The sequence below is a fragment of the Etheostoma cragini genome, chromosome 18 (assembly GCF_013103735.1).
Source record: "Etheostoma cragini isolate CJK2018 chromosome 18, CSU_Ecrag_1.0, whole genome shotgun sequence".
In the NCBI taxonomy this organism is placed as follows: Eukaryota; Metazoa; Chordata; class Actinopteri; order Perciformes; family Percidae; genus Etheostoma; species Etheostoma cragini.
The window spans coordinates 7732864-7751605 of record NC_048424.1 but is presented as its reverse complement, the minus strand read 5'-3'; the positions used below and the strand labels follow the sequence as shown (position 1 = coordinate 7751605).

Here is an 18742-nt window from a genome sequence, read left to right as displayed (position 1 = left end):
CTAGTCTTACATTTCTGCCCAGTTTTGTTCCTGACCCAATAATAATATTAACAATTGTAATAATGATAATAATAATAATAATAATAATATGGATAATAATAAATTAAAATTTTTATGCACTTTATATTTACGCAAATCCCAAAGTGCTACATGATAAAACAGGTGAGTGCTAAAAACAAAAACTATGAATATGTACGATATATAAATAAATTATGTACATAAAATAAAATAAACAAAAACAACAAGGAAAAGGGCAAAAGTTCAATGAAAAGCTCTCCTAAAAAGGTGGGTTTTAAGGCCACGTTTAAAAGCATCCACACTGGGTGGTGTCCTCAGGTGGTCACGGACTACATGCACGACCTTGAAGAGTTCCATTTTCTACTGAGTACTTCTTGGAACATTCTGTACAATTTTTACTTCTATTTTCCTCCCAAACATAAACTCTGACAACCAGTTGTACAATTTACCATTTTACAATTTACCTAAATTAGTTAGTTTAATGAGGAGTCCTTCTTTCCACAACATGTAATAGCTTTTTATATCAAAAACAACTACAGCCTTGAGTTTGGCAATGTTTCTTAACTGGAAGAAACATGCTTAATGCAGTTATCTGGTATTGGATTTTATTTTTAATTCCATTTGAGGTATTTCTAACAAAAACAACTGAACATTCACATTCATGAATGGTAGGCTTTGTTGCACAACCAACTGTTAAATCAATAAAACTGAAGAACATGGATAAGGTATTTAGACTTGGTCTATTTTTTGGTCCACATCCAAGGTTTCCTGCAGTAAATATGTATTGTATTGTATTGTAGTGCTTATGCTTTATTGATGTCAATATATTTATATCTATCTGGTCGTAATTTGAAAACATGACATGTGGTTTTTTATCTTTTTCTTCTGGCCATGTGTCATGTTTTTCAGTTAGGAGAACCATATCTGTAATTTGTACCAAATCCAGTAGTTATGACAACACCTAGTACATCACCACAGTCATAGAGGTGAGTTGATTTTGCTGAGCACCTTAAAAGCAATAATGGGTCTGGCTCCACCTAATCCAGTCAGGGTCCAGAGCACGTCCAAACACAGATTACAAGCAAGATGCAATCCGGTGTTATTGACTTTGGGATAACCTGCGTTTTAAAATGGGTAAACGTAAAAATGTCTTCCCTAAACTCACTCTTATAGTGCTAATTAATGTAAAAGCTCTTTTAGTTGTTGTGGCCCGTAATCAGTTATATTGTAATATTGTTTGCACCTCCATGTTAATGCTTTACTTTACTGTTTAGCTGCTTTGTGGTTTCTTATATCATACATCATTAGTTTTGATGACCATTGTAGCCATACAATGACATTACGTGTAATGTATTGAACCATATTGCTCTGATGTGACTCCTTTCACAACACAATTGAGCAACATACAGCAGACGGTCAGCTTTACAGAACACACTTTGAACCAGAGCTCCAGGGGTGGCAAAACATGAATTTACTATGTTTATTGATCCATAGTTGTGGGTCATGTTTGTATATGACAGAAAGTGTCAAAAGCAATTTTGATTGATATTCAATCTTAAAGGATCCATTGTTTCAGATTGACTTTGTGTTACATTTACACTTTATTTACACTTCAATTTAGTTGACTTACTATTGTTAATTGAAATTGAAAATGCATTGTTGAAGAAAAGGTTATACAAGACATCTGTGAGATCTATGGATATTTTGGTGTATGTGACCACATTAATTCTGTCTCTGGTTAATTAAACATTGAAAATGCCTGTACACAAAAACAAGCCTAGACAATGATCCTTTCAGCACAGATTTCTAATTGCTGTATTTTTTTGTCCCACATTTTTTACGTTTAATTAAAGCCCTTTGTTCCAAGCCCTATGATGTCATTTGTACATGCTGTAATCCCTGTACTCAGTGCTGTTGTGCACATGCACTCATTTAACTTCTTCTTCTGACTGATTAACTTATCTTGAGTTCACCTATGTTCGTTATGTTATGTAATCTCGATTAAACAGCTGTCACAGACCTATTGTAGGAGGTGAAAGGTGAACCAAGGATGTTCAGACATTTGTCTTTGTTTATCAGCGACTTTAACAGACAAATGTATTTTTTGACTGTAAATCTACTGTTTTGGAGGGTTATTGACTCACTTTACCATTTCGTTAATGTAAATCTGATGTTGTAGGACAGTGTCTCAGACAATTTAACTTAGTAAGCCAAGTATGCTAGAGGCCTAACTCTGAATATAATTAGAACCTAAGCCTGAACTTGACAAAGACATTGATTTAGTTTACATCAAATTAGGCTTCAACTATCTCCTAGAGAGTGATCTCGTGTATGTTTGTAGCTGGTTGTCAGTGGAGTATTCATATTCTTTATTTCACTGAAAATACCAATACCGCAACAATAATCCATTAGTTCTGCCCTGAAAATGTTACTGTAGTAAAAATATCAAAGTGAAAGTACTTAATACAGAGAAATGGCCCATGTGGGTGTGTATAGTTATTAATGTTACTTATACTGTACATTAATGTTCAAGCATCATTATACTCTTCTGGTTGGTTTAGGTGGAACCTCCAAATGTATCTCTGAACAACAGAAAAATATTCAGTTTACTGTAATGAAAGACAAGGAAAACAACAAGTCTTAACATTGGAGAGGCTGAAGTCATGAAATGTTTGTCATTTTTGCATGAAAACAACTTAAACAATGAATCTACAAATTCGAGTTGTGAGAAAAATGCAGTGGAGTAAAAAGTCAAACATTTCCCTTTGACATACTCAAGTAACGTACAGTAGGCTACATGAGTAAATATACTTAGTTACATTCAACCACTGCGTCTAATGAGTATAGTCATTGTATTAGGCCTTGTTCATCGCAGTGATTTGACTTGTCATGGCAGGAAAAGCACATCACATCAATAACATTGACACAAGGCACTGTACCAGAGCTGAAGAACTGCTGCACCCAAATGGAATGCAGACACTGTTGTTATCTGTTACACTTATTCTTATAATGCTCTAATACAATATATCATTGTTTGTGCACAAATTTTAAAAGCCGATGATCAGCATGGAGTGAAAAATCCTAAACCATCTCACATAACATTATAACGTCCTACAGCTTTAAGACACACTCTAATACAAAGGTAATAAAAACTCTCCAAGTGCTGTAAGAAAAGCAGACACAGATGCAGTGACTCAAGGTTTCTATTCTGCGTGAACATGATTCATAACGTTGGGCAGTCATGGGGCAAAGGCTTACTTTCTATAAAAGGCCTTCTTTGTAAATTTTCAGAAAGAACTCTATAGTTGGCCTTTGTGCTAAAAATCAATAAAGAATCCATGGAGCCATGGAGGCCTAGGAAAGCTGCTCTGTAGTTGATAAATAAGAGACTGATTTTGTAGACAAAATGTTTTTTTATAAACCCATATGAGCTTTATTCTCTTGTAGTGTTCTCAGTTCAGAAACCAAAACTGTTCCCATGTACTCCCAACCTTCCCCCAACTGCTCTCAGTGTCATATATTACATATTTCTCAATTTATTGTCCATGGAGCAACACTTTTTTACTTGATGAAATCATAAATGTTAGTACTAACAAAAAACTCACTAATACTGTTGGACTGTGGTAGACCATATAAAATAACATATATGAATTTTGAAAATGGAGTAGTTCCCTATTAAAAAAGTAATCCCCTTACTTTGCTGACACAGCCAAATTAGTTTTTTTGTGTACTGCCCTTTGAGCACTACAAACAAGCAATCAAAGTATGGTGATACAAGATATATGGGCTATTATATGACATCAAACTGATTACAAATGTTTTTGGAGATAGAGCTAAATGATAGACGTTAATATTTTTATTTTTCTATTAAAAGAACCTTAGGAACATGTCCCGAGAAAAAACAAAACCTAAACAATAAAACAAAAGCTGAAGAGGTAATGTAACATGCTGTAATCACGTACAACATCCCCACCCAGTGCTGACAGACAAGTCTTAGTTTGTGAAGCATTTTGACCTTTGGCCTGCCACAAGGACTGCTTAGACTTTGGAACCAGGGCAACACATTTGCAAGTCCTGGTGATCACAAACCATATGCTATACAGAGAGAACTATAAAAGCCAAGGGCCGAGAGTATAAGAACTGGGCTTCACAGAAAGAGAAGAACTCTTCTCACCTCAAGGCATTCAGGAGCTTTACTCATCCCATCATGGGGGGAACCAAGCTCTGCCTTTTGCTGCTGCTGGGCACATACACACTAGCCCGTAAGTATTGTCTTTTTTATTTTGAAGCTAGTAAAATTTAAGTATAAAGTTACACAATTTTATGATTGACTAAAATTATTAATATGCATTGTCCTCATAAATAAATACATCTTCCTAAATTTGAGAGAAAAGGGATAGTGGATATTTGTTGATTTGTATTTAAAAACAAACCTGATGATTTCCTTTTGAGATTTCGCTGTTTATGTATGTGGCAATATTTGACTGTTGCTTGTTTGGTACTTGAGTTAGTTTGTGTTAGCTGTGATGCTATTTAAAACCTTTTTAAATGAGCTAAAAAAATGGTACTGATGGTTTATTATACTTATAAATACTGATATTTATTTAATAAGGTTTTTTAATTAAGTGTTAGAGCAGCTTGTGGCTTTTTCAAAATGTCAAGCAAACAGTTTTTTATCCTTTACAGAGCAAGATGTGGGAAGTGCTGAAGAACAATCCCCAGTTTGCTTATGTAAGTTGCTTTATCAATCTTAACATTGTTTTCTTATATTATTATGAGATGTGTTTAAACTTGATAACACCTTCGAATGCTTGCTAATGAGCCCACCTGTTAATTATTGATCATGTTTTCTTAGTATTTGGGCATGTAAAGATATATAAAGTCTGAAAATGTCTTATATTAGTTGTAAAGTTGTTGTATTAAACATTAACATTACAGAGCTCTAAATTATACTATAAATGTTTTTCAGTGGCCAAAAGATTCAAGAACTTCCGTCGGTTTGTGTATGACTATGAAGCTGAGACATTTAACGGCGTGACTGGAGCAACCGACAAGAAGAGTGGACCCAAAGTCTCTTGCAAAGTATGTTACACAACCTGGATTATTTCTCCAAGCACAACATGCGTGTAACCCTGAATAAAATAGAAAACAAACAGTAAAACTAAAAAAAAAAAAAAAAAAACTGTTTACCCTTATGCACAGGTTGAGGTTGAAGTGCCCCAGACCTGTAGCTTCATCATCCGCGCAACAGAGTGCTCTCTTAGCGAGATCTCTGGTGTGGACACAGAAGGAAACCCAGTGTATCGTCCTGCTGACCAAGCTCAGGCTTTTAAAGCTGCCATGGCCAAGTGAGTTGTGTAATATAGCAAAGATTTAACGTTAGCTTTATCATTCAGTCCTTTTTGAGTACTGAACGAGTAGAAAAGTGGCTAAAATTGAGGAAAAGGAAGGATGTGTTGTAAATAATGATCTGTACGTCAACAGGAACCCCTTGAAGATCACAGTCGAAGGACAGACTGATGTAAGACTCTACCCCGAGGACGATGAGCCTGTCAATATCCTGAACATCAAGAGGGGAATCGTCTCTGCTCTCATCGTGCCAGTAATGGAAGAGGAGAAGAACAACAAAATGGTAGCTCCCCTCACTGTTTTGTGGTCTTTTTATTAGTTTTGTCAATATTTGATGCACATCAATTTAGGCCAGAGTCACCACGTAGATCTTGATTCTGATCATGGTGTACAATCATGGAAAGATAAAAAAAAAAAAATTGCACAATGAGTAGATAAGCTGTACCAGTCACAGGTGATAAACACACTCCTGTAACATGTTTTTGCAAAATGACATTCTTCAACTGCGGGTCAAAGTCCTAGATAAGTTTATCTCGCTAATGGCATCACCAGCTATCAAAATGAGGGGTTATTCAGAAGAATTGATAATGAGATTTATTGAGGTTGCTGAAGGACAAAAAGCACATTCACCATGTTTAGCAACTTTTTTTCGATTGTTTCCAACATCCTTGGTATTGATGATGCCTCTCATCATTTTCAGTCCACCGTGCATGGAGTGTGCCCCACTGACTTCAGCGTCAACGCCAGAGAGGACATCGCCACCGATGTGACTGTCAGCATGGATCTTTCCAAATGTGACTTTTTCTTTGCCCGCAGGCAGGTCACTAGTCCTTTGGCACTCATCACTGGAATGGTAAGAGATTAAGCAACTACCTTGCACTGTCACCATGATAAACTAAAGTCAATAGTTAAGAATACTATACTATCACTTAAAAATAAGCTATATTTCCCCAGTATAAATCCACTGATGGATATCCCTTTGGAAAGAGAAAACAAAAACCTAACAGAAAAAACACCCATGTGAAACTAAAAATTAAAATATCAAATCCCTTTCTGCTCAACAAAACATTGATGTTGTGTTTTTTTCCCATTAGAACTACCCTCTGTCCAAGATGATCAGCAGCACCCAGACCTGCAACTACAAGTTTGACAACCAGAAGAAGCACATGACTAGTGGAACCTGCACAGAGAAACACATCTTCCTGCCCCTCTCCCACCAGTAAGTTTTAAAACAATGAAGAATCTAATAAAAAAACAGAAGAGTGATCCTTTTTTGGCATACAATGTGCCATATTTTCCAATTCTCAAGATCAAAAAATGTGATTTGTAGATTTGTAGATTTTTTTTCATTATTTGTGCCCAATTTAGGGAATTTTTTGACATATACGTATATGCCTTAGAAAAATACTACTTTTTAGAGATGTAACTATTCCCTTTTACATTTAATATTTAAAATTGTCTCATCTCTTCTGCAAACAGGAACGAATATGGAATTTCTACTCTGGTGAAGCAGACTGTGACTTTGAGAGAGACCGCCAAGATCAATGACAGAATCTTTGACCACAGTGAGTGTTTCAGTTTTTAAATTTGTGTGTTAAATGTGCCAAATTTGCTGCATTTTCTCACTGTTTGTGATTTATATTTTTTCAGATGAGAACAACCTCAAGTCCTTGGCCATGGATGTTGCTGATGAAAAGTCCCCTGTGCAGACCAAGGATGCTGCCCTTGCCACCATGCAGCAGCTGAACACCCTGTCACAGACCACTCAGGGCGAGGAGCGTGCCAGCCTCTTTCACAAACTTGTGTCTGAGCTGCGTGGCCTGAAGGTTGATGTCCTGGTATCTGCTACTGTTGAGATGATGGACATGTCCCAATCTCTGACATGGCAAGCCCTGGCTCAGTGCGGCACCCCAGAGTGCACCAGCGCAATGCTGAAGATTCTCAGGAACTTTGACGATGCTGCTCTGGAGGTAGATGCTGCTGTCTACGCCCTGGGACTGCTGCCCAACCCCTCCCGCCTCATGGTAAAGGATATGCTGGCAATGGCTCAGTACAAGCAGAGCAAACCCATCATGTATGCCCTGAGCAATGCAGTCAGGAAGTAAGTAAACCTACATATCATCTTTTTTTTAATCTAAAGAAAATTTTCCACAATACTGTAGGAGGGAGTGGTTGTTTTTGTTGTATATTCATTATTAATGCCTCACTTTGTCATTAGACTGTATCAGGCTGAGGGCGTCACCCCCGAGATCACTGCTGTCTCTGAGTACATGACTTCCATCCTGGGTGCAGACTGTGCTGGGGAGAAAGATCTGACCTTCCTGACGTTGAGGGTAGGTAACCAGCCGTGAAGATAGACACCTTATAAACGTATTACTTTTTATGGCAACTTCCACATTGATATTTTTTTCCAACTCTTAATACTATGTCATCCAGGTTGTTGGTAACATGGGAGATGCAATGGAGGCTGCTGACGCTGCAATAAAGACCACCCTCGTGAAGTGCATGAGACAGCCTGCAACCACACTGTCTGTGCAGCTGGCTGCCATCCAGGCTTTCAGACGCATGTCTGCGACAGATGAGGTAACCAACATCCCCCTCCACAAATTAACTTTATCCTAGATTCCCATGTTTTATGTTTTGAAGATTCCACAATGACAAATATTATGTTACGGTTGTTATTCCATCCAGGTTCGAGCTAACCTCCAGAGAGTCTGCCAATACCCCAAGGGTGCTGTGCAGAAGCGCCTGGCCGCTTACCTGATTCTGATGAGAAATCCCCTGGACAGTGACATTGAGATGGTGAAAAAGCTGCTTAAGCAGGAGCAGAACGTGCAGATCAAGGCCTTTGTGACCTCCCACGTCTACAATATCCTTTCCTCCACTGATTCAGAGACCCAGAAGTAAGATTGGAGCGCCTTTCATCTGTCAACACAACTTATGCTTTATGTCATGGAAAAACTGTGCGGATTTAACCACCCGCCTTTTTATATTCAGCTGATTTGTTTTTACACTTTATCATTACCCCAGGCTCGGTCAGAGGATAACTGCTGCCCTGCAAGACTCTGACGTCAGTGTTGCCACACATAGCGACTACACAGAGAAGTCCCGCAACTACAAGCTTGGCATGGCACATGAGAGCATGCAGGGTGCCATTCAGGGCAACATTGTCTTTGATCCCAGTAGCCAGTTGCCCAGGGAAATGATGCTGGAAACTACCCTAAAAGCTTTTGGTTTTAACATGGATCTTTGGGAGGTATTAAAACATGCATACTTAATTATACATTCTACATTCAGTAATTTGTTGCTGTTTCAAATTCTAGTTTTACACTCACTGTAAACACTAGCAGCAGTAAACACCATTCATGTGTCTCTTGTATGTCTCTGATATGTCTTCTTCTTAATATTGTTTGCTATGTTGGACTTTTTTGGTCAATTTGGCCAGTCGTACCGGTCTGCCCTTAAAATATAGACTTAATAGCATTTGTAAGATACTTGCTCAAATTTATGCTTGTACACACTAAACCCACACTGTTTTTCAATCTAATTCATTTAATTTTTTTCTGATAGATTGGCATGGAAGGAAGGGGCTTTGAGCCAACCATTGATGCTTTATTTGGAAAAACCGGGTTCTTCCCTGACACTTTGTGCAAGACTCTATACTGGACATTGGACAAAATATCACCAAAGATGAAAGAAGAACTGGAGAAATTGATTTCTCCCCTAGACACAGAAGGACAAAAGGTATATCTTGTGCGTTATTAATTCCTTTAAAATACTAAGTATAAGTTATTTTAATAATTTCCACCAATACCACCAAAGCTAATACAACTTTTTCCTAAGGTTCCCGAAAATCTTGTACGAGAAATTGTTCGCAACTTCAACAAGCTGGTAAAGGATCTGCAGAGTCAAGATTCCCCGGAGGCCACGGCCTACCTGAAGATCATGGGAGCTGAGCTTGGCTACATCAAGGGAAACGAACTGAAGTCCCTTGTTGATAACGCAAAGTTGTATGCAGAGTTTTTCATGAGGACTTTTCCAACCCAGGTACTCTTCTGAACTCCTGTTATCTATTTAGTATAACGCCTTTTTTTTGTACTATAGGGAGTGAGAATTCAAACGTGACCATTGATTTTTTCTTATCAGGTTGTGGCTAAACTGATGTCCAGGACTGACAATGAAATCTTTGCCCATTACATCTTCATGGACAACAAATTCATCATGCCAACAGCATCTGGCTTGCCTCTGACATTTGCTCTGTCTGGCACCTTCACTCCTGGAGCAAAGGGAGGTCTTCGCATAACTCCAAACATGGTAGATTTTCCATCCTTTGTCCTCAACCTACCCTCAATGCTCTGTCAGAAATGTAAATCATAGTTTTATTATTATGCTGTTGCTATTTCATTGATGTACTTCCCCAAATGTCCTGCCAAGTTGTTTTAAAATCTATGAAGATAATAATTCAATGTAAATAGTATAATAGACTGTCATTGTAGTTGTACTATAGTAGAAGTGTCTTTTTTTCTCTTTTTGTGCACAGAATGAGCTGCTGTTCGCACCCTCTATTGGAGTTGAGTTTGTGACTCAGATGGGAGTCCATGTCCCTGAATTTGTTGTGTCCGCTGTTGAGATGCACACCAACCTGTATCATGAGAGCACGCTCAATGCCAAGATCACCATGGAACAGAACCAGGTCAAGCTGTCCATTCCCACCCCACAGGGCACCACAAAGCTCTTGAGCATCAGGTAAAAAATATCATTCATAAATTATTTTTGATAAATGATGTATATTTTAGTGTGCTTTAGTAGTAGATGGCAATCTTTATTACAGCATGTTTAACGAAGTTATTAGAAGATGGAAACTGATGTTGCTATTTTTTCTTTGAAATAGCAATAAAGTGCTGATTGTGGGTGCTGGTCAGGCTGCTGTGATCCCACACACAGAAGGTGACACAGACTGCAGAACGCTCTTCTCTGGAGTCAGATACTGCACCAAAACACTTCGTGCAAGCACTGGTGATAAGACTGCTGTTCCTTACTTCCCCCTGAATGGAGAGTCTAAGTAAGTTTTTCTTTGAAGAATCTGTAATTAATTTTTTCATTTTAATATCACTGAGTGCAACATACTGAAGGATTAGCCTTCTTTTGCTCACAAGGAAATGGTAATTTTATGGTGTCTCTGCACTGTAATGTGACATATTTCCGTTGTGTACATGTACTGGTATGCTATTCAGTAAGGACCTAAACACTGTTTAGTAGAATTAGTCAAAGTGTGAAACACAAATACTTAAAAAATCATTGTTCTTCTGTTTTTACAATATCATGGAAGATTTGAGAGAGTTCAACTTTGCTCTTTTCCCCCTAGGTTCAACTTGGATCTTATGCCTTCTAAAGAGGTCTCTGAGTACACAGCCACCATTGCCTACAAACTTCTCAGCGAAGGAAAGGATGGCCGCCAGAAGATTGATTCTTTGCAGTTGGCCCTGAGAGCTGAGGGTATGAACGTCTTATTTGGAGAAAAAAAACATTTGTAATAACTGAAGTCTTTCTGTGCCACAACCACCTTTTTCATATACAGAGTTACTTACATGAGTAAGCAAGTTATACTTTCTCTAACTTTAGGTGCTCAGCCTACCGAGGCTACAGCCACCATGAAGTACAACAGGAACAAGAATGTCTTTACCACACAAATCCAGGTACCTGACTTTGATGTTGAGGCCGGCATTAAGGTTGGTTTGACCGACAGCAGTGCCAAAGGCAAATCCATTACCATTGAGATCTCCAACAAGAACGTGCCCCAGCTCTCTCTGATTGGCAATGCCAAGTGAGTCAACAACAAAAACATTAAATAATATATCTGACTTAGAGCTACGTATTTACTGTAACATGCCCCATATCCACATATACACAACAGCAATAAAAAATTATATACAGACATTGACTTGATCATGTTTTGTTTTTTTTATCACAGGCTCCAGGCCATGACTAATGGCTTGCTGCAGGTTCAGCTGTTGGTCCCCTCACTCAAGACTGATGCAGCCATCACTGCTACAATGAACAATGCTGATGGACTCACCTTGGAGATTAAAAGTGATGTCAAGCTCCCGGAGACCTCCTCCATTCAGGCAATTACATTCAAATATGGTATGTGTGTTTAAGAATACACTGCTAATGGACTTCAAAGAGTGATGATTTCAAGCATTTGTCTTAAACACTGCCTCAAATGTAAAAGTAAAATGCAAAATGCTTTGTATCTAAGGTGAAGACCAGGCTGAGGTTCATCTGATGTCCAACATGAATGCTGATACAAAGATCCTGGTGCCTTACACTGAAGCCCTGAAGGCCTGGCTCAAGCAGTTTGCGGAGGATATCGTGGACCAGCAGGTTGTCAACACCGACATGAAACTGCGTCATATCTTCAACAAGGCAGTTGAGGTTAAGATCATATAATCGTTACAACTATTTTAGCAGACCTTGACTTAGTTGGAGTTCCTCTGTCTGGACTAAAGCGTGACAAATGTGGTGATTTCTTCATCAGGCCAGTGATATCTGGATGGACAAGATCTCAGCTGATATTCCCTATGTTGAGACTATGAGGAGGGGAATTGCAAGTGTTGAAATGCCCTCCATGCCTGAAAACCTATTCATGAACTTGTAAGTTTACCCCATATCTAAAAATAATAATAATTATGTTTCACAACATGTAGTGACCAGTTGGAGGTCTGCTCTAAATTACATAATAATACATTTTCTGCTTTTATCCTTTCACCAGTGATAGCACATTTAGGTACCAGTTCAATAAGGACCGTTTGACCATAACTGTCCCTGTTCCTCTTGGAGGCAAGTCATCTAAGGAGCTAAGGATATCTTCATTCAACACCCCACACATCTCAATGCCTCAGCTGGGCATGGAGTTTGCCTCAAAGAAGATCCAAATTGATTTCATCATCCCTTCTGAATATGATCTCACTCTGCCTCTGATTGGAATGGTTGAAGCATCTGCCAAGGTGAACAGCAACTATTATAACTGGGAGGCAACCGTGTCCGCTGGTAACAACACTGCAGAGTCTCCTAGCTACTTGGCTAAGTTCAACGTCATGGCTGACAGCACAATTAAACTTCTCTCCTTTTCAACTGAGGGTAATTTAATTGTTCTTCTTGTTTTTAATTAGAAGAAATATACTGTACATTTGTTATCTATCTCCAAAGAAACTACATAAAAGTTGATACTGATTAATATTTTACTGTTTTGTCTGCTTTAAAGGAGCTACAAAAATCACTGACACACCAGAGAAGACTATGAAACTGACCATTGATGGTTCCCTGGACCACATGCTCTTTAACACAGGTTTTAATGTGCTGGAAACCATTGCTGTCACAGACAAAGTAATGTCAACAGGAAGTTATAACATCCATGCCAGAGCCCCTGTGGGTCTGGAGACTTCTCTGAAAATTACCACCCAGGTCACCCTAGATTCAAACAGGCTCTCTGGAGATATCAACACAGACGGAAGTGTGTCTGTTGGACCCATGACTGCTAGCACTACTTATCTACACACCTTCTCTGTTGAGCCAGCAAAGAAAGAAGCTAAACTGGAGAGTACATTAAGGGTTAACTCTGAAATCCTTAAGGTTTCAAACAAGATCAAGGCATCATATGCAAAGGAGGAACTTTCGATTGAGTCAAACACAAACATCAACACTGACCCCATCAAGCATACCACCAAAATGAGCTTAAGCTACAAAGATGTCAAGCTTAATATCCAAGCTGACTCTGTGACCAGGGCAAATGAAAGAATAATTCGTAGCCAGATGGAGTTTTCTGCCTCTGAAGGAAAGGCCAGCCTCAGGATAGAGAATCAAGCTGATGACACAGTAAACCGTGCTTACTCTTTGCTCACTGGGTCATTGAACCCCTCGGGCTTGGAGATAAATGCTGACGCCTCCTTGAAAGTCTTCTCAAGCCTTGCCTCTCACAAGGCAACCTTAGCCCTGACCATGAATGGCCTGAATACTAGCTGTACAACAACTGCACAGCACAGCCCAATGACCTTCGAGAATGTTTTCCACGGTGGAGTTGACAACTCTGGTGCGACCATGTCTCTCACCACTAAGGCAGGCGTTAAAGAGAACAAGGCTGAGCTCAATGTTGATGGGAAGATTGCAAGCACAGAAGTGTATCTCAATGGCATCCTTAAGGGCAACCTCTTTGACATCAACACCAGAAACAGAGTGAACATCAGACTGAATGAAGATGGCTTGATCCTCTCCAACAACATAGTTGGATCCCTCAAGGAGATGAGAACTGAAAATACCCACTCACTGTCTCTTACGTTGAGGTCTTTCACCCTTAACTCCAAGACTGACAATTTCCTTGACAAAAGGAACTCCTACATGCATGACATCACAGTTAACATGGAGCGTTTCATTGCCTCGGTAATTGTGAAAAATGACCTGAAGATCATGGAGATTAACTTTGTGAATGATGCCCACTTCAAGGCAGAGCCCTACAATATGGAGCTGACTGGAGCAATGATGGGAGTCTTCTCAGAAGAAGAGCTAAAACACACGTATGAAGTCAAGTTTGTTGACATGATCCTCTCTGCAAAGTGCAATACCAATGGTAAACTCCTGGGATCTCAAATGACACATACCACTGATATGGAGGTTGCTGGTCTGACCATGAAGTTCAACAATGTGGCTAACTTCAATTCACCAGTTCTTCGTATGGACAGTACAGTCAAAACTGTTGCTGCACCCTTCACTATGAACATTGATGCCATTTTCAACTCCAATGGTGCAGTATATCTGTATGGTGAGCACAGTGGTGAACTATACAGCAAATTCCTCCTGAAGGCAGAACCCCTTCTGTTCACACAGTCTTTTGAGTACAGAGCCTCAACCACCCATCAACTGAAAACTACTGTCATCACTAATATGGACAACAAGTTCAACAGCATGCTGAGCCTCCAAGAGCAAAGTGTCACACTGAAGATGGCATCCACAGTCAACAAGCACACATTTGATCAAGAAATGAGTGCCTTTAACAATGCAGAGAGAATGGGTATTGAGATGTCAGGTGCTGTTTCAACTGCCCTCTTCAGTGATGCCAATCAAGATTACGCCATCTCTGGATTTGTGAAATATGACAAGAACAGTGATAGCCACTTCATCCAGATCCCATTCATTGAGCATCTGCCTGCAGTTATTGAAAACGCAAAGATCAAAGTGTTGAGAATGATGGACCACAGCATTGAGATGCTGAGAGACTTAAACACTAAGTATGAGATCAGTGCCAAGATTCAGAACAAAGTGTCCGAACTGAAGGAGGTCATTGACAACTTTGACTTCACACTCTTTGTCCAAGACTTGAGAAAGTTTCTTAACTCAATAGAAAATGCCATAACCAACTTGACAGCCAAGTTTCCAACTGACAAAGTCATGAATGTGCTGAAATCAATGAAGGATGCTATTATGGCTTGGATCAGGAAGCATAACATTGCTAACAACTTTGATGTAATTTACGCCGAAGTAGAAGAGATCCTCTCCAGCTATGAGGTTGAGAAGATGATTGGAGCCATCATGGATGAGGTTGTTAAAATTATGAAGCAGTATCAGGTGAGAGAAAAGATGCAGTCTGCAATTGCTGCTGTCAAGTCAGTTGACATCCAGCCTTTGCTCAAAAGAGTTATGGCACCTGTTCAGGAGCTTGTGAATGAACTGTATTCCTTTAACTTTAAACAGCTGATTGATGACATGAGTGACTATTTTATCAGGATGGTCCAAAAACTCACAAAAATTGATTATGACACATTCACTATGGAGTTGAAAAATAAAGTGGCAGATGTAACCATGATTCCCTGTTTTGGGAAACTCTACGGAGAGTTCAGAGTTACCTCCCCTCATTTGAAACTCAGGACCACTGCTGACCTTGAAAACACCACCACTACATCAGTCACACCAGAGTTCAAAATCCACCTTAACTCACAGACTACATCTACTTTGAAATGCCTTAACCTCAATGTGGATGCCAGTGCCCAATTTGCTGCACCCAAAATGAGTCAGCTGTCCATCTCTGAGAATGTTAAAGTTGACCAGTCATGTTTCACACTTGACCACAAGGGAACAATGACTCTATATGGGCTGTCCGCTCAAGCTTCCTCTGAAACTACTGCAAATGCCAACACAGAGCTCTATGTTGCCGAGCTTGTCAACAATGCATTATTTGCCCTTGAAAATGGAATTTCTGCCACTGTGGAGACTGGCTACAAACATGACCTTAACATGCCATTCCTCAACATCTTCACTGAAGCATCAATGAATCAAAAGAATATCCTTCTGATTGAGGCTGGTACTGCTCGTTTTACAATTAACAATCTGGCCAATAACAAATATGCAGTGCAGGACCTCTCAGATGAGGTAACCCACAAGAGTGACATGGAGCTGGTCATGGATCTCCACACAGCCAAGGTAACTTTCACTGGAGCAACAGGCAGCAACAACCTCAAACTGAATCAAACTGTTGATGCAGAAATCTGCATTTTCCGCCACATGATTATTAATGCCAAGTTTGAGACAGAAACACCTTTCATGAAGGGCAGCATTGCAAATGTCAAGTTCCAGGCTAATGCTGGTGACATGAAAATTGATTTAACTGCTTCTCATAGTGCAGAGCTAGCTGGACAAGTTGAGGGAACTCTCTCAAACTCTGCACTTGCTTTGGTCACACCTACTGAGCTTATGTTTGACACCAAGAACAAGGGGAATGTCAAGATTACCCTTCCATTTAAGCTTTCTGGAAAGATGGATTTCCAGAATGACATCTTTTTGACCCTGAACTCTGAAGTGCAGCAGGCTAGCTGGACAGGTCGGGCTAGATTCAACCAGCACAAATACACCCATTACTTCACCGTGGATAATGGTGACAGAGAAATTAACATATTTTCCCAGATCAACGGTGTGGCAAATCTGGATGTGCTCAAGGAGCCTATCAGCATTCATGAAATAACTGTGCCATTTGTGTGTGTGTGGAGAGGAGTGGAAGACTACTCTCTGTGGGAAGACACTGGCCTGAGCTACCTCCTGACAACAACTCAGCAAACATTTGACATGAACGCCAAGCTGAAGTACATGAAGAGCCCTGAGATGATCACCATTAACATCAATGTGGATCCAGTGATCAATTACATTAACAACAATGTCAAGACTCTGCACAAGAAAGTGCTCATCGGCAAGGATAAGACTGCTGCCATTCTGGCTACATCTTATGAACAAGCAAAGGCAGAGTATGAAAAGTATAGCATTGAGTTGCCCAAAACAATTAAAGTCCCTGCCTACAAAGTTCCAATGATAAATGTTGAGATGTCCACATTCACCATTCCCCTGCCCGACATTAGTTTCATCACAATGCCTGCTCTTCATGTTCCATCTGCCCTCAGTGAGCTGACCCTTCCAAAAATCTCCCTGCCCAAAATTCAGAGAATCAGGATCCCAGTACTGGGGGATGTGACCTATGAGTTCTCCATGCAAACCGCAATGGTCACGCTCAAAACTGATGCCAGCATCCTTAACCAGGACAGCATTCTCCTCACACTTGATGCTTCCTCAACCTCTGAATTTGAGGTTCTGAACGGAAAGATTGAGGGCAAATCCAATGTGAACACAGTTGGCGGATTTAAAATAGCTTCTGTCCTGTCTGTAAAACATTCCATGTTTGATGGAAACCATGACAGCACCATCACCTTAAGCTATGAAAATGTGGACACCACCATCACCAATTCAGCAAAGGTCAGTCTACCTGTCCTGAATTTGGAAATCTATCAGGAGATTACTGGAAATCCAGAGGAAGGCCTTGTCTTCTCTGTGTCCAATCCATCTGCAGGACTCATTGCACTTCAAATGCAGACTAACCGCCCAGCACAAGTGAAAGCCAGACTCTATGGTCGCTACCCGGTAAGATAACTTTTGCACGCTTTTTTCGCCTACTAATAACCTTTGAATGTGATTTCAATAAATAGTATATTAATATTTTAATAACATTCGTTTCATTTTTAATTTTCACCACAGTCTGAGCCAACAACCGACATCGATATCTTGGGTCTGAAGATGTCTGTGATAAACTCTAACAAGCTGAACCTTCAGACAACCTGGAACATGGAGATGCCATATGAGATGATGCTTGGCCTGAAGAAACAGGTACCCACTGTCATGGAAATGGTGTCTGATCCTGCTGTCTGGACATTTCACAAAATCAACAGATTTGCTAGAAGTCTCTCTTTCAAGCAGGCAATGGAGCAGGGTAAAATGGTGTTCAGGTGGGGTTTTGACAACATTGTAGCAGTAATTCATACTATTGAGACAACTGTCCCAGAGAATACGATTTTTATCCTCAGAGTGTACCAAAAGAGAGTTGAAGTTGTCCTTAAATTCCTGAAAGAAACCAAGTTCCAGATTCCTGGGTATGAACAGAGGCTGTCTGGACTTGAGGTCTACCAGAAGTTTAGTGCTTTTGTTGCGGATGTATCTGAGGAGGCTGTTCAAAAGGTTCCAGAGTACTTTGCCTCCATGTTTAGAGCAGTCCTTGACTATTTCCAAGCCATTGAATTCACCCTTCCTGGCTCTAACCATGTTGTCAAAGGAAGAGAAATTCTTGATGACTTGTTAGTAGCTTTGATGAAAATTCAGGACCAATTGATTGCCACTATTAGAAAACTGGGGGAAATCCAGCTCGAAGATATCCTTAACAAATTCTCTGCATTTTTGCAGTTTACGGCTGGACAAAGTGAGAAGTTTTTCCAAACCCTTAAATCTCAGAATGTAATGAAGCTCTCTACTTTTGTGAGTGATGTATGCAATGATGCCATCAACTCTCGTGTCCTAGCTGATGTTACCAAGCAGGTTGAAGAGGTCCAGAAAATTGTTGTAGAATACCTAAACGCTGTGAGAGCTAAACTCAAGATTATTTTGGCTGACGTGTCTTTTGAACAGCTTAAAACTGACATCCAGTCTTGGATTGATTTATTGGTAAAACGTATTAATGCTTTCCACAACAATATCATTAAGACACTTAAGGAGAAAAGCAAAAATGTTGAACCATTTGTGAGAGTAGGTGACCGACAGATGGAGATTGACATTCCTTTACCATTTGCCGCCAAATTCAACTGACTGACATTTGCTGATATACTAAAATGTTTGAATTGACTGTATCTGTAACCATGATGCTTGTCTCTCTACTCTTTTGTTCAAATTATTAATTTTGTTTGTTATTTTACAGTAGACTCCCAGTTGTTAAGGCCCTACCGTGCTACCATTGTGTCTTGTACTATTTAAAATAAAATGTGGCCTTCAATAAAGACAGTTTGTACTGCATACTGTA

General features: G+C 39.7%; 1 protein-coding gene across 1 annotated transcript; it reads left to right on the top strand.

Moving 5' to 3' along the window:
* Nucleotides 1–4225: 4225 nt before the first annotated feature.
* Nucleotides 4226–18742, top strand: LOC117961571 (apolipoprotein B-100-like). Its single transcript, XM_034900344.1, has 26 exons — nucleotides 4226–4280; nucleotides 4705–4749; nucleotides 4988–5100; nucleotides 5221–5366; nucleotides 5503–5650; nucleotides 6068–6220; nucleotides 6462–6586; nucleotides 6847–6932; nucleotides 7018–7468; nucleotides 7586–7700; nucleotides 7804–7950; nucleotides 8059–8270; nucleotides 8398–8623; nucleotides 8938–9111; nucleotides 9211–9414; nucleotides 9514–9681; nucleotides 9908–10113; nucleotides 10259–10429; nucleotides 10733–10863; nucleotides 10990–11191; nucleotides 11339–11511; nucleotides 11627–11802; nucleotides 11906–12021; nucleotides 12140–12507; nucleotides 12632–17319; nucleotides 17434–18742. Exons 1-26 carry the CDS (start codon nucleotides 4226–4228, stop codon nucleotides 18529–18531), a joined length of 9897 nt encoding a protein of 3298 aa, XP_034756235.1. The 3' UTR covers nucleotides 18532–18742.

Excerpts from the sequence above, each read along its gene's own strand:
- LOC117961571 (XM_034900344.1), top strand. The coding sequence starts at position 4,226 with ATGGGGGGAACCAAGCTCTGCCTTTTGCTGCTGCTGGGCACATACACA. Across the intron at positions 7,469-7,585 it reads CTGAGCAATGCAGTCAGGAA|ACTGTATCAGGCTGAGGGCG; the intron begins GTAAGTAAACCT and ends CTTTGTCATTAG. Across the intron at positions 11,512-11,626 it reads GGCAATTACATTCAAATATG|GTGAAGACCAGGCTGAGGTT; the intron begins GTATGTGTGTTT and ends TTTGTATCTAAG.